This window comes from Ambystoma mexicanum, chromosome 8 (genome assembly GCF_040938575.1).
Source record: "Ambystoma mexicanum isolate Mex_15411 chromosome 8, UKY_AmexF1_1, whole genome shotgun sequence".
Classification (NCBI taxonomy): domain Eukaryota; kingdom Metazoa; phylum Chordata; class Amphibia; order Caudata; family Ambystomatidae; genus Ambystoma; species Ambystoma mexicanum.
The window spans coordinates 357,783,718-357,800,144 of NC_090929.1; the positions used below are offsets into that span (position 1 = coordinate 357,783,718).

General features: G+C 46.4%; 1 protein-coding gene across 2 annotated transcripts in view; it reads left to right on the plus strand.

Moving 5' to 3' along the window:
- Window positions 1-16,427, plus strand: part of PRPF4 (pre-mRNA splicing tri-snRNP complex factor PRPF4) — a 508,092-nt gene that overhangs the window by 162,403 nt on the left and 329,262 nt on the right. For both annotated transcript variants that reach the window (XM_069609818.1, XM_069609817.1), the window contains exons 5-6: window positions 13,936-14,122; window positions 15,999-16,083. In XM_069609818.1, coding sequence (XP_069465919.1) covers window positions 13,936-14,122; window positions 15,999-16,083 — 272 coding nt within the window. The remainder of the gene's footprint in view (window positions 1-13,935; window positions 14,123-15,998; window positions 16,084-16,427) is intronic.

The window sequence follows — 16,427 nt, forward strand, 5'->3', positions numbered from 1 at the left end:
CGCTGGGTCCAAACGACGGGCAGCTTCGAGGAAAGGATCACACTCGACGAGAGTTTCCGACGAGCGATCCGGTGGTGGGGCACCCGCGCGCATCTGACGGCGGGCATGGACTTCCAGACCCCAGCCCACCAGGAGACAGTGACCACGGATGCCTCCCTGGAAGGGTGGGGAGCGCACACCGAAAATCTGCACGCAAGAGGCCTTTGGCTCCCGACGGAGAAATCCCTACATAACAACGTCCTGGAGCTCCGTGCAGTGTTTTGGGCACTCAGGTCCTTCCTTCCGTCCCTCAAGGGCAAGGTGGTGAGGATCTTCACCGACAACACCACCACCATGTTTTACATCAGGAAACAGGGCAGAACCAGGTCCCCAGCACTGTCCAAGGAGGCGCAGGACCTGTGGCATTGGGCCGGCGCCCAAAGGATATTTCTGGTGCCGTTTCATCTGGCAGGGATAAAAAACACCATCGCCGACTCGCTCAGCAGGGAGCTGCGCTCGTGCCACGAGTGGGAGCTACGGCAGGATCTAGTGGATCGCCTCTTCCGACGGTGGGGCACACCCCAGATCGACCTGTTCGCGACGGCGACGAACTCCAAGTGCCTGAGGTTCGCCAGCAGGTTCCCCGAGGCGAGGAGCATGGGCGATGCTTTCTCGTTCCCCTGGGAGGGCCTGTTCCTCTACGCGTTCCCTCCTTTGCCGCTGCTAATCCGGCTCGTCAACCAGCTCAAGAGGTCACGGTGCAGGATGATCCTCGTCGCACCTGCGTGGCCGAGGCAGAAATGGTTCCCGGACCTTCTGGACTTGTCAGCGTCCCCGCCAATCAAGCTGCCGGCGGACGCGGATCTACTCTCCAGGGAAGGAGGCGCCATCCTCCACCACGACCCGAAATCGCTGAACTTGCAGGCCTGGCTCCTGCAGCGCTAGAGTTTGGAGGATACGACATACCGGCCGACTGCAGAGAGGTTCTTGCAAAGGCCAGGGCGTCCTCGACTCTTAAATGCTACGGACACAAATGGAAGAGGTTCTCTGTCTGGTGCCACGCACAGAAGATTAACCCTCTACGGATTACGGCTCCCCAAGTACTGCCGTACCTGCTGACGCTGGCCAAAGCTGGACTGGCACACGCGTCCATCAAGATTCATCTTGCTGCGATCTCCCGATACACCAGAACCACGGGGCGGACGTCCTTGTGGTCTCATCGTCTGGTGAAAGAGTTCATGAAGGGACTGTTCAGATTGTTCTCGCCGGTGAAGGCTCCGGCCCCGGCGTGGGAGCTCAACGTGGTGCTGTCCAAGGTCATGGGACCTCCGTTCGAGCCTCTGCATTCGGCTCCGTTGAAATTTCTGTCGTGGAAAACAGCGTTTCTTGTGGCCATCACCTCCGCACGACGAGTGGGGGAGATCCAGGCCCTTTCCTGCAAGGCCCCGTACTTGACTTTTCACGACACGAGGGTAGTGCTCATGACGCACCCCTCCTTCATGCCCAAGGTACCGTCGGACTTCCATCTCAACGAACCCTTGGTGTTGCCTGTGTTCTTCCCGTCGCCTTCGCCGGCTGAGAGGACTTTGCACTCGCTGGATGTGGCTAGAGCGCTGAAGTTCTACGTAGACCGCACGAAGTGTTTTCGGAAGACGTCACAACTCTTTGTGAACTTTGGACCTGTCAATCAGGGGAAGGCTCTCTCGAAGGCTTCCATTTCCAGATGGCTCTCCGGCTGAATCATGTACTGTCACCGGTTGGCAAACCGACCGCTGCCTGGCCGTCCGAGAGTCCATTCCACCAGAGCGATCGCAGCTACCACGGCGTTCCTATCTGGTGTGCCCCTGCTGGACATATGCAGGGCTGCTACGTGGAGGTCGACGCACACCTTCACGAAATTCTACTGCGTCCACCGGGATTCCAGGGAGGAGTCCAGGGTCGGCCAAGCAGTGCTGCGCAACCTGTTCGCCTGAGGTGAGCCTGGTGAGGAGGTAAGAGGCTTAATGTTGAGTTTGATGTAATGCTTAATGTTGAGCCTTTGCCACCTCCCGTGGTTGTGCATGTGTGTACTGCTATGTATTCTTTATTCATGAGCATGTGAATCCATGCCAGACCCCATGCTGGAGAAGGAACAAGTTACTTACCTGTAACTGTTGTTCTCCAGCATGGGTCTGGCATGGATTCACATGCAAACCCTCCCGCCTACCCCTCTGCGGCTCTTCACTTGGTCATACTGCCACTTCACGTGCTTCCAAATCTGAAGATGGCTGCCAGAGGCGGTGCTTAGGTAGAGGGCAGTCATTGGCTGTGGTCAGTATGACGCAGAGACCAGTGATTGGTTATTACTACGAAAGACAGATCAGAAACGAAACTGATACTGGTTTTTTCTTTACCGAGGATTCCCAGCCTGACGACGGGGAATATTCATGAGCATGTGAATCCATGCCAGACCCATGCTGGAGAACAACAGTAACAGGTAAGTAACTTGTTCCGTATTCTTTATTCATGAACATGTGAATCCATGCCAGACCCCATGCTGGAGAAGGAACAAGTTACTTACCTGTAACTTTTGTTCTCCAGCATGGATTCACATGCGAAACCTCGCGCCTACTCCTCTGCGGCTCTTCTCTTGGTCCTACTGCCACTTTACGTGCTACCAAATAAGAAGATGGCTGCCAGAGGAGGGGCTTAAGTAGAGGGCTGTCATTGGCTGGGGGCAGTATGACCCAGAGACCAGTGATTGGTTGTTAGAAGGAAGACAGTTCAGAAGTGAAACTAATTTTTTCTTTACCGAGGATTCCCAGCCTGACGGGGAATATTCATGAGCATGTGAATCCATGCCAGACCCATGCTGGAGAAGTAACTTGTTCCTTGTCCCCACTCCTTTGACAAAACCAGTCTGTCTAGGATCTGTCCTATTATTCAATTAGGACTAGGTAGTTAGATGACGAAGAAGGATTGAAGCAAAGAACTTTCCCATGGATCCAGTAGGACAATTGGGTGGTAACTTGCTGGAGTTGATCCATCTCCCTGTTTAAAAAATAAAGTCTGGAACAGAATTTTTTCGACGTCGGTGCCACCTGCTTGTTTTCCATTATCTTGGAAAAAAGCCCTGTACAGAAATCAGCCCACCCCTCTGGATTTTGTTTTAATATGTTATTGGTAAGGCCATTGGTGACTGGTGCTCGTGAGCTCTTTAGTTTCTTAATTAAATCCAACATTTTGTCTATATCCCAGTCGCATTTCCATCTACCAAGGTCTGGGCCCAGAGGGCGCCCGGTCTGAATGGATCTCTTTGCATAGAGGTTGGAGAAATGGGATGTCAATAGGTTGCATAGCTTATATTGCCCATTCAGAAGGGACCACAATTCTCGCGTATTATGCTTAGCCAAAGTATTAAGGATTGTTTCAGCGTCCTGTTGGATACGCTGCGCCTTAGACATGCATAGCCAGTTCTTATTTTTTTGGTTTTCGTTTTTTTATTAGCAGAAATCGATCCTTTACTGGTCTGGCCTTTAATTTCCATAAATCAGCTCGATCTTCCTCATTTCTACCAGATCGATGTTGTATGCATGGTCATTTTTAGGGTTCCAATACCCAATCATAGTCCAGCTTCTGAGGGCCAGCAAGGGACATGGTTACATAGTTTTTTACGGTCTCTGAAACATTGTCGGGCTGAACTAGCTACCTATTTTTCCCCATAGTTTGATGTAGTTTTGGGCGTTTGGTCCTATGGAAACCTTCTTGCAAACCTTTCCAGGTTAGTGTGAGGAGGCTGTGATCGCTCTTTGACGTGTCAATCACCTTCTAAGAATCTAAGTTTGTGATTAGTATCAAAGAGGCAAATATGTAATCTAAATGGGCTGCCGACTTTCCTTTTTTCCAAGTTGGGTTTGCCGGCCCATCTTCAGGAAGTTGACCATTTAGCAGAAAGATGGACCTTACTTGTAGTTCGTTTATCCATAGTAGAGCTTTCTTGGACAATTTGTGAGAGGGGATCAAGTTCCATTATTTTGGAACGGATGAATGTTCAAATCCCCACAAATTAGAGCTTGAAATTTTTTGTGCCACGTTTGTAGTTCGATGGCTGCCAGTAAAGTTTCAACAAACACAGCATTGTTGATTGCAGTAAAGGTTCCATATGGCCAGAAGACTTTGCACCTATTTTTGAGATGATCATAATCTGGATAAACAGATTGGGGGTCCACACTTCTTGTACTTTAAAATTTTGTTCAGATTTTTCAAGGGTCAAGAGTCCAGATGCCGGGCGCCCAATTTTACCAAGAAGGGCCGGGTTTAAATAAGCGATGTAACCATTGCTTATTGGTGTTTCCCGCATACATGTTTCTTGGAAGCAAATGATGTCAAAGCTTTATAGATTAGGTTTTCCTTCAACAAATAGTTGAGTAAAACCTTGGGTGTTCAGGAACATAATCTCAGTGTAAAGAGACCGAGTGGTCCTGTTGGCTAATTATTTGTGTAGGATGACGGTGCCCCTGAAGATTGTAGTTTAGGGATCCCACCATTGCCGGTGGTACTGAGTCTTCCGTGTGACTTTACCTTTCTGCCTCTTTTAGAATCAGTTTAGCATCTAGGTGATAATGGGCTCTTTCCTCTTCTCTTGCACTGCTATTTGTTGTCCTGTTGCTGTCCCGCAAGGACTTATTTTGTTCACGTGGGACAATCTTCTTTTGTTGCAAGATATCACAAGTATTTCTGCACTCATTAATGAGGTCTTTGGAGATTTCAAAGCCAGATGGCAAAAAAACCACACTTCAATCTTAAGAGGGCTGTTTTTACCCAGGAAGAGTAGAAATGCAAGATCACCCAGTCCGATCTTGCTTCTTTCACAAATTGAACAATTATTATTTTTTTTCTCAAAACTTTATTTTCATTTTCAAAAACTATCCGTTACATCGTTTTAACAGCTTAGTAGGCTTGGTACATAATACTGTTCCAATTCTGGGTACCACCCCCCCAGCCAGTATCCACCAGAGTCCGTGGTTGTGAGATTACTTAGTCCGTTTCTTCGCTTGTACTAACAGTTCCAACTTTACTCATCCCCCCACCCCCCTTCCCTTTTCCACCCTCTCCCCAACTGGTATGATTTCGATTTCTGCTTCCTTTGGTCACTTATTAAGTGCTAGGTCTTCTGTCTCTTGGGCATAGTTTTAGCGGGTTACTTCATTCTCGAGCCATTGCACTTTTAATTCAGGATTGCTCTCTTTAGCGCTGGTCTGTAATGCTGGGTTTCCCGATCTTTGACATATTGCTAGGAATTTCTGATACTTGCCCTCCCTCAAAGCTCCAACTTTTTCCATGGCCAGTCCGTTCCAGTTTTTAATCCACCAGCATGCTATTATGCGGCCTTCCACATTTTTCCACTCCTGGAATAAGGTCATCCTTGCTGCCATTAGTAGTTGAGTAATGAGGGAGGCGTTATTCCCTGTCGCAGCATAAACTCCTTCTACCTCAGTTCCCAGTAATACCACCTTTGGTGTGAGTGGCCGTTGTTTCCCTGTGATCTCTTTTATGTGCCCCGGGACCTCCTTCCAGTATATCGTCGCTTTGGGGCAGGCCCACCACATATGGTATAAGTCCCCGCTGACCCTGCATTGTCTCCAGCAGTCGGAAGAATAGGCGGGGTTCATTTTATGTAGCCTCTGTGGGGTCAAATACCACCTGTAAAATAATTTATAGGCCGTCTCTTTAATCGCCATGCTTCTGGGTGTCTTTTGTGCCCTCCTCCATATTTTCCACCATTCCTCCTCCGTGATTGGTGTGCCCAGATCCCTCTCCCAGTTGTCTTTGTATGAAAGTGTTATCCCCCTCTAGTGCCTTGCCTAGTAGTTTATCCATTCTGGATATCACTCTCCTTGTGTCTCCCTCCTGGATGGTTAGTTCCATCCCTATCGGGGTCCTAGATGCCGACTTTTTGACCTCTTTCTGTGATATCCAATGCCTGACGCGCGCGCGTGTGCGTGTTGTATGCGTGTTGTATGCAGTACCCTTTGGGGTGCACTACAACAACCCTGACCACCTGGCAATAGGAACCCAACCTTTGGTACAAGTCTGTACTACACAGGTGGGTAGCATGATTGAGCAGCCAGGCTTGTCTTAAGAGGGGTCAATGTGAGCTGGAGTGGAGTTACACAGAGATTCAGTAACAAGTATTCAAATTAACTCTTACACAGAAGGTTTCTTGAATAAACCATTATTAATTTATCAGTCAGAGTAAGCTGCCTTCAGAAGGGGGCAATATAACAGTAACACTCAAATATACTTCCCAAAATACACTCTTAATATTTCTAAATCAGTAAGTACCCTTTTGGGATGTCCCACAGACACAACCTACACCCTCAGGTGACTTCAATAGCTAGGGTGCTGGGGACATTACTATATCACTGTTGCATTTAGAATAGTCTTGGGATGTCAAAGGAAAAGGTTATTAGAACATTCAAGAGACCACAGATATTCTCAAGCAGGCAAATACTTTGGATCCTCCAATAAGTGTCTTTCAGTGTAACATGCTAAGTCAATGGGAAAAAGCCTATATGGGTTGAAGCACTTCTTTGCAGGTAAGTAAGAAAAGTCTTTGCACAATGTTTTCTAAGTCTTTGAAGAAAACGAAGAATCAATGTAGGGCCACAAACTGTTAGACCTGTGAGTAGTAGAAGATGCAAGCAACTCTACAACAAGAGGCAAGTTCTCTCAGACTTTTGCAGTACCTTTGTATTGAAGAAAAGGTGCAGCAGATGAATTCTGTTCTTGAGCAGCTCTGCAGATCTCACTGTTCCTGGGCCTCAGTCGTGGGAACAAGAGGGAGGACTTCTGGGGACTCCTGCACTGCAATGCGACGGTCGCCGCTCGCAACCGGCAAACTTCAAACAGTGGCTGTTTGGTGTTTCAGCTCCTCGTGGCTACCGCAAATAGCAACACCGCGGTTCCTGGCTGTCGAGATGGGCTTTCCTTGCTTCTGGGATCCCGCACTTTGAGGGGGCTCAGGCTCAGTCAGTCCTGCTTCCTGGGAGTCTGGAGGATCTTCCTGGAGCTCTTGGCCAGCTTAAAAGCAACGCACACAAACTGGTGTTCCTCTCCCTGGCTATTCGGTTTCCAGCAGCAACTCTGTGTACATTCAAATCAGCTCTGGGAGGATCCCAGGTGGCTTACTTTGGAGTTGATTTGGTCCCACCAACTCAAAGGGAGAAGTTGTCCTTGCAGGAGCTTCTCTGTCGATACACATTTTTACTTTCAGCACAGCAGCAGGGCTTCACCGGGCAAACCACCGGTCCAGGAGTTACATTAGGTGTCCTCTTCAAGTTCTCTTTGGATGACTTTGTCCAGTTGTCGACTCTGCCTTCCAAGCCAAAAAGCCTCGCTTTTTAAGCAGCCTCCTCCCGTTCATTCCAGCCTAGCTCAGTCACCCATCAGGGTGGCTGTCCTTGCCGGACATTCAGCTACTAATCACCACAGAGTGCATTTGGGTCTCCTAGGATACTAAGCACAGGGAGTTTTGGGCACCTCCCTCAATTCCTGCCCCTGCCGGACACCCTGGAGCCAGGGGCGGGTTTCACTCGTGAACCCCGCCAAAGACAAAATGAACCAAGGGACCAAACCTGATTTGGCACGCAGAATAAATCTCAAGAAGGACCCTTCCACAAAGAAATGGCGAAAAAAGACCAGCCCATTTTGACAGAGGTGGCACCCATGGAACGCAGCCCTCTGTAAAATCCCATAATGGTAGTAAAACGTAAACCACTACCACCAGCCATTCAGTGAGGAAAGGGTAACATAGAAATGTTACATGAGAGGCTAGACAAAGGAGATACAAGGTAACCCCCCCCCCCCAGCACCCTATTGTTAAATAGTGTGTGCTGGGTGTAGAAAATTCCAAATGTAAATAAAGTCAATTTTACTTTACTGCTCTGGGAAACAGTAGTTTATCCCAGAGAAGGTATTTAAACCTTTGGGAAATCTGAAAGACTTCCCTGTGTCACTGCACTGAAGGTGCTGTGTGACAGCATGTAAAAGATTATGCCTTAGGAGTTGGTCGGACTCTATATCGAAAAGAAACCGTGTATAGAAGCACATTAAAATACATGAGAGAGTGGGGAAAAAGGGTCTCACTCTCTCCAGGTAATGAAATCAAGTCCTCAAAATCCAGCAAAGTTGCTGGGGGTTGGGGGGGAGGTCTCTAGGGTAGAGGGAATTGGCACATTTCTGAGAATTCTCCCTAACAATGTGTATCTTTCTTTTTCCCTTATTCCAAATTTATGTTTGCATTCCTCAAATGTAAGAGGGTTCCCCTCAGAAAATAATTCTTTTAGGTGGAGTGTCTGTCCCCAGTTGTCCCAGAACCTATTTTGTTTCCCATGGGTAAAGTCTTGGTTGTGTGCCATTGGGATAAAGAGTCCTAGACCCGTGGCGCCTTCAGAGTGCTCTGTCCCAACCCCTCAGTGGGGTGGCTTCCAATACGTGTCCTCCTGCTCGCCTGGTTCGTGTCCTTAGTGCATGTAATGTACCCAGGGGCATAGTGGTTACTACTTGCTCTGTTCTCATCCACCCTTTCAGTGCATCCTCTCCCATCCATTTTAACATAGGTGCCACTTGTGCAGCTAGAATATACTTCTCGATGTCTGGGACCACGAGACCTCCCAAAAGGGGCAGTCTAATCAAAACGTTCTTTTGTATCCTGGGTTTCTTCCCATCCCACACAAGTGGTAACCTCCTTTTGTAGTGCCTTACTCAACTTGGGGAAGGGGGGGACATATCTAGTGGCATTGAGCTCACCATGTATAGCAGCTGGGGGAGTAGTGTCATTAAGTGTCCTGGTTTAGTGTCCTGGTCCCGCCTTATAGTTTCCGCTATGGGTTCCATCACCATTGCGAATATCGGGGGGGATAGTGGACATCCCTGTCGTGTGCCCCTCTTTATTTTTATTTCAGCCGTAGGTTTCCCATTGATAATGAAGGTCGTGGAGGGGAGTTGAAAGTTTGCTAGGATCATTCTAATAAAGGTGGGGTCACAGCCAAACTTCTTAAAACCAAATTCAACAATGTCCAGTCTAGGCTATCGAAGGCACAGCGTGCATCTAAGGCAGCTGTGGAGAATTTTTGCCCCGTCCTGATTCCTAAGTCTAGGAAAACCACTGCCCGCCTTATATTATCCTGCATTTGTCTTCCTATGATAAAGCAAAAACAAAGCAGTGATGGCTTCAAGGTTTAGAATGAATCTTAACCACTGGCATTGCTCTGGGCAACCCTCCAGACCATCGTTCTTCGCCTGCCATTACAGAAGGGGAAAGAATATATGCAAATCAGGCTTGATCCCACCCCAAAAGTGGCAGTCCAGCCTGAACTACTTGGTCACATCCCTTCTGCACGTGACCACAAACATCCCCAAATGTGTTTCGGCCTTGTTGGGCCTCATCAGTGAGGAGTAGCTTGGGTCTCTAGTCCCAGCAGGCAGGGGACCCACGTCTGGGCATGCCCGTCCCACTTCAGGTTACAAAGCAAAAACAAAGAGGTGATGACTGGTAGGTTTAGAATGAATATTAACCACTGGCAACCCTGCAGACCTATTATAAAGCCTGCTTGGTCTTCATGGATTATTTTGGGTAGTACTTTCATCAGCCTTGTTGCCAGGATTTTAGCATATAGTTTAGCGTCGCTATTAAGTAGTGATATCGGGCGATAGCTAGTGCCGTCCGTGGGGGTCTTTGCCTGGTTTTAGTATTAGGACTGTGATCGATCTCCACATGTCGGGTGTAACTGTACCCCTTTCCCTCATGTGGTTAAAGAGTTTGGTAAGTGGACCCAGTAGTTGGTTTTCGCAACATTTTGTAATAGCCTTTCCCCAGACCATCTGGTCTTGGGGTCTTATTAGGGGTTAGGTGTGTTATGGCATTACTTATTTCTTGTGCAGTTATAGGGGCTTGCAGGTTGATGTCCTAAGTGATTTTGGGGCAGCGTGAATGTTGCCATGTAGTCGATTTGTGTTTGGGCGGAAGTTCTCCCTTTTTAGAAGCTCCTGATGACATTTTTCCATTATATAATGTCCTTAGAATTAATGTGTTTTAATTTCGGGATACAGTGTAGCAGTCTTGACACATTTGCACAGTTCAAGATCAAACAAATACGTTCAAGGACCACCGTACATGGATTTGAAGTTTGCCTTGGAATATCAAATTCATGTACACGGGTTGCTGCATGCCTACCCTCATACCGCCCCGAAGTCAGTTCTGGGGAGGCATCATGTTGTACAATTGTAGCACTGCGTTTTTGTTTGGTCCAAGGTCATAAATGAAGTTCCACGTGAACATGCCAGAAATCGGTCCTTGATTTATGCAGGGACTCACTAATTCCTACGGATTAAGCTTTAAGGTCCTCATCCGAAATGTCTTCAATTGAGATTCCTTTAATAACCGCAGGAAAGATCTCCTCCAACATGTACACCTGAGAGATTCATTAGAATATTCCTTTGTTCTAATTCCGCATCAGATTCAGATTCCGGTATGTTCATTCCTACGTGAATTGGGTGTCGCAATGTTTTAGTGAGGGTCCCCATCTTCTTATTCCTCACCACCGACTTTGCGGCCATCTGTCTTTCCGCCGGGGGAGTCCTTAAATTGCACAAAAAAAACCTTGACCCATTTGATTTTAGTTTAGAGCCTTTGGGTCTATTTTTCATTTTTATTTTGCGGAATCCGGTCGACCATGAGATTGAGAAGTTGTTTTTGTTGGGCATCCTTCTCTGGTACAACGGCCAGAGCAGCCTTGGAGGCAAGATCCTCCTCGGGATCTTCCAATAGGGTTATCAGTGGGTCACCTCTTATTTGTTCTTCATCCTGCGTCAAGGTCCTAGAAGTAAACCTCTGGGTTCCCTCAACAGCTTTTGCCTTCGAAGGTGAAGTGCCAGCTTGGCCGTTCAGCATTTGAACAGTGGGAGAAAGCCCTGCTGAGTATGAAACATCCATCAGCTTATTCGACATTGGTGGATTTTTGGGGACTTGGCCAAGGAGTTGATCTTTCAGGTTTGTCGTAGAATGATCCGTGGGGTGGGATATGTGATGTATCTGATGAGGTTATCACTCCTTTCCCAGAGGTTAGCCGCTCCTCATGTTGAGAGGGGAAGGCAATCATCTGATCCTGACCTTGGGGGTGGATATGCGAGGGAGGTCCCCTCGGAGGGATATAATCATCATATGAGCCATGGTATCCCCCTTTACTTTTAGGGATATCCCCTACATTCGCCATGTCTTAATGACATTGTGTGAGAATCCCCTTCAACATCCTACAAAAGCTGCTGACAGATAAATGTTTCACATAGTAAAACAACATTTACTGAGACGAGGAAGATGACTGCCATGAGAGAGTGTGAACCATAATGCGCACTCCAGTGTTGTGAAGAATGCGAGTTGTCCAAGACCTCTGCTAGCCTGGAGTCTGTATTTTAGCTGTTGTGAGAAAATGGGGACCTTCCTTTTCCAAGTGCTGGCTTGGAGACTGGCGAGAGTTGCAGGTTGCAGTTCAGAGCAGACTGTGCCCTAGCCTGGGAGCGAACCCCAAAGGAAGGCGAGTGGAGGCAGCGAGAGAGGGAGCCGACCCAAGCACTCCTGCCCGGCCTGGCAGACCAGGAAGCAGACTGGACCGAGAGCCATGGCTTCAGAGCATTGCAGAAGATAGGTGCAGAGGTGTGCTCCAGGCTGGCCAGATGGTGAAGCAGTGCGGGTTGAGCATGGAATCTCCAGACGAAGAAGGAAGTTGCGGGGGGAAATGGAAGCCCGGACTGGCATTGTTCCCTTGCAAGGAGCGAGAACGCTCCGTGCCGCTGACTGGGGCCAACCGCTTTAGTCCAGCGAACACTGAGGCGAGTCCCTGAATGTGTACCGGAGTGACAGAACGCATATGCTGCCTGCGAACCCAGAGGGTAGAAGGGGACGCCGGCAACGAGACCCTGAAAGAGTGAATTGGTTGCCAAGAGTGGGAAAAAGAGTAAGAATCACTGTCATCTTCATCATTGCAGTACTTTTTCCATAAAGTATCTTGGCGACAACCCATACCCCCTTGTACTGAATGAGAACGAGAGTTCGCAATATTAAGTCCTGGCTGGAGAGTATACCATGTGAATTGCAGATCTGGGAATCACATCTAGAAGGAATTGTATAAGAGAACCTGGCAGGGAAGAGGTGCCCTTAATATTTGAATTGTTTAATGTGGAAAAAGGCCTCGGCAACGGAGTAATTTACCCTTGAGTGAATTGCAACGCAAGAGGAGGGAGTAATCTTCTTGGGCTATAAAGAGTGTGGTTATTCTTTGATCTTTTGTTTTGGTTGAGATAATTCTGGGTAAGGGAGTCATACCATTTGGAACTGTGAACATTATCCATTTGAAACCTTTGTTAAAAGTTGCACCTTTTTGTTGAACCTGAACATTTGTGCACTTTCTAAGCCAAAGACGATACCCTTCACACCTTAGAGTTAGTTTTAGAATACGAGAGTTAGGATAGGATTTCGGACACAGGACATTTTTGCTTTGGACATCTTGACACTTCCTTTTGGTTGAGGTAGGGAAATGCCTCTTAGATCTAGGATAGTGAGGCATTTTCCAACTCCTTTGTTTATTAAAAGTTTATGCCAATCGTCATGAGTCTTCTGTGTCGGAGTCTCATTCCGGATTGCTCACACGTCAGATCTGCACCCGTTGGACAAGGTAACCAGGTTCCATCTACATGCAGGTGCCAAATAGCTCCCAGCTTTTTCGATCCCTATGGATCTGGCTGTGTTTTGAGGCACATGCATTCCCCGGCGATCACCCTGTTCCGTGTTCAGGACATAATAATCTGCATTTTATATAGCGCTACGAAGCCCCAGGTATCTGAGCGCTGCTCATCGCCCACAGTGTGTGGTGCTCATTTATCGACTTCGGAAGGATGAAAGGCTGAGTTTGGCCCTGCCGGGATTTGAACCTGCGACGGCAGGCTCTGCACGGATGTCAAAGCAAGCACTCTACTCGCTGTGCTATCTGACCGGCTTTTAGGACATATACTTCCTAAAGGCATTGAAGGAGTTAACCGTGCACAGAAACAAAAAGACTTTGATTTTAAAATCTACAGCAAGACCGTACCTAAAAAATAAAAATAAAAAATAAATAAACTGTACTTGCATGACAACTGAAAAGCTTAAGAAATTTGCAGTGATCAAAAACCTGGGCAGTTTTCGGTTTTATCTTGCTTCCCTATTTTGGTATTGAAAAGAGATTTTCTTTCCATTCATTGAAGAGTTCAGGCACCCTGACTTCATGTTTGGCTAACAGTCATGCTAGCCTCTTTACAGTTGTGTTAATCTCTCTAACTGGGGTAAAAGGGATCTATTTAAAGACAAAAGAATATCTTCTGCTTTGTGGTGACAGCTCAAATGAATGAGTGTTTTTATTTCCCAAAATCCATGTGGTGTGATCTGGTTTCACCACCCTGTCTGTTTAACAAAACATAAAAAGCAACCTGCAGATGAAGGTGCTACTTCTGATTTAAAAAATAAAAAAGAAGTTAGAAATAGATGACTGGGAACTGGCGATCGATTTTTATGAAATGGAAAAAATCAGTGCAGCTCCCCCGTTGCCCTGGCCAGAAAAAGGGACCCTTTCCTCTCCTAGAGTCAAGGAGTAAGAGAAGGTGGAGACAGTCACAGCAGATATGTATATCATGGGGGCAAAGGAAGTACGATGTCCTGGTTGATGTGCATGGAAATTGGAAATGCAGCTGCTTGCGTTGTACAAACCCTGTTTTTTTTGCGGCCAGTAGATTTAAATTTTTTCTTGTTGCTTATTCATATCACAGACACTTGGGAATATGGATTTAATAAATTCACTGTAGTATGGCACTTAGTTGCTTCTTAGTTTCTGGCATGATATTGTTTTTACCTCCAAATAATTGTTTTCCTTTTTCACTGTCTTGTAGGAGAGTCTTTTGATCTTGAGGAGCATCGGAGTGAGCGGCAAGCGGAAATCCTTGCCGAGTTTGAACGCAGGAAGCGAGCGCGCCAAATTAATGTTTCTACAGATGACTCTGAGGTGAAGGCATGCCTGCGTGCTCTTGGGGAGCCAATCACACTCTTTGGAGAAGGGCCAGCTGAAAGGCGAGAGAGGTGAGTGTCTGGTTCAAATTCTCTGCTTTCTTCTGTCTGGCTGGACAAAAGACGTGGCCAAACACTCATTCTGTAATAACGACCGCCAGACACAGATTACAAGGGTAAGTGTGCCGTGCGTTTATTTTCACAGCTCTATTCATACTCAAAAGCTCCACAAGGAATATACATGTTTAGATAAGATAGATTGTCCCTTACCACCAGCCCCTCACATGACATTATAAAAGGAAATGAAGTAAGCTGAAGGGCATAATATACGGTTCACCCTTACTGTCATTTTTTTATCTAAAGGACAGATGCCTGGCCTTGGGCTTAACAGCGCTTCCTGTCACCCTGACTTGTGACATTTGTATGTAAAAGAAAGATGTCCTGCCTTAGGCTACTGCCAGTGTTAGGCAGAATCCTGTGCAGTTCCCTTAGGGAGCACTACAGAAGATTAAGACTACAGGTATGAGCAATAAATCCCCTTTGGTATCAGTCTGTACCACAAAGATTTAGTTGGTAGCTGCGGCTAAGCAGTCAGACTTATCTCAAGAGGGAGATGAGCAGTATTCAGGGTTTACACATTAGGACTACAATACTTATGGAACAAGGAAACACTGACCCAAAGCTTTGTATCAAAAATAATATATATATTTATTTTACACACTCTGATGTTCACACACAAATCACTATTATAAAAGCAAGTTAACTCAGTCAAGAAAAGTATATGCAACTCCCTATTTAAATTGTAGACAAGTTTGAGCAAGAGTGAAAACTGAGCAAAGCGGCACAGTGAAAACCAAGCAGAAATGGCACTTTATCAATTTCTCAAAAGGGAGGGAAAGGCCAAGTTATACAGGAATATACTCTTAAACACACCAGCAACACTTCCCAAGAAGATTTTGAACAAGTTAGGCAAGGCAGTACTTTAACACGTGTATTACTGAGGTGAAAACCGAGCAAAATGGCACTTCACAAGTTTTAAAAAGAGGGAAGTAAAAGGTGGTTATAAGAGTTAGGTGCACCAACACATTTCTAGGTGAGAAGCAATCTAGAGAAGGCAGTGCCCAGGAGTAAAATGTTCTTGTAGCTGCAGTCAAGTCTTTGTTAAACGATTCGAAAAGGTGGTTGTAGAAGGTGAAAGACAATGTAAGATGATGGTGGCGGCCAACCCAGTAGGTAAGTAAAGGCTTTAAAACACCTTTAGCATTACCCAACGAAAAGGGAGGCCTGGCGGAACAATGTACCTTAAAATGTAGAAGAGGCTCCTACGGTGGCAGCAGTTCCTGGAAGTTCCTGCAGTTCGGAAGATCCAGCAGAGGAAGAGAAGCTCTTGTCGTGGAGGAAGGTTCAAGTTACTGCACTGCCCAGGAATGAAACCAGCCGCGGTGCTGCCAAACGAAATAAAAGGTACGCTCCTTTAAATGAGTACCAATTTCCGTTGGGTGATATTGTATGTAAATATGTGCACTGTAAAGCGCTTTGGATTAAGGCGCTATATAAATAACACATCATTACTGTGCTTCGGGGAGACGCCCTGCTTTATCAGCTGGTTGCAACAAAACTCTGCGTTGACCCAGGGTCTTCGTTCAGCCTGTGTTCACAATCACATTTCCATAAAACAAAAACTATCCAAAGTGCAAGCATTGCTCCGTCTTATATGAGAGGTTTAAGAAGGCAGAATTTAGAAAGGCAACAATGGCCACGTAACATGAGCCAAGTCATCAGTGGAAAGGAGGGCAGCATGCCCATGCTATTTTATTGGGTTTAGGGATGTGCTGCTTCTCACCACAGAAGTAGAGGGTTACTTCATCCTTGTGGCATCAGTTTTACAGCAGTGCTTATTGTGTTAACTACTCAAACTCCCTTGAACAATGTGCTGCTGTTCTTGCAGGTTGCGGAATATTCTGTCTGTGGTTGGTGCTGATGCCTTAAAGAAGACAAAGAAAGACGAGGACAAGACCAAGAAATCTAAAGAGGTAAAATAAATGCAAAAAGGTATGCTGCACCCACAGTTAACATGGAATAACTACATTTGTTTTGTTTATGAAAAATTCATATTTGGAATAGAAATTTTAATTGAGTGTGCATACATGTTACCCCACATACAAGCATCTGATGCTATGAAGCTGGTTATTATATATTTCTTTCAATAAGCGCTTCTTTGTTTGTTTTCTGTATTTCAACTTTTGTTTCCAAAGTTTACTTGTGTATTTCTTATTATGCCTTTTGAAATGATTTGTTGCCATGCTAAGGGAATCCGTTGTCTCTGTTTTCTAGATCGTTTGAGAGTATATCTCTCTGCCATCCTTAATTGGGCACA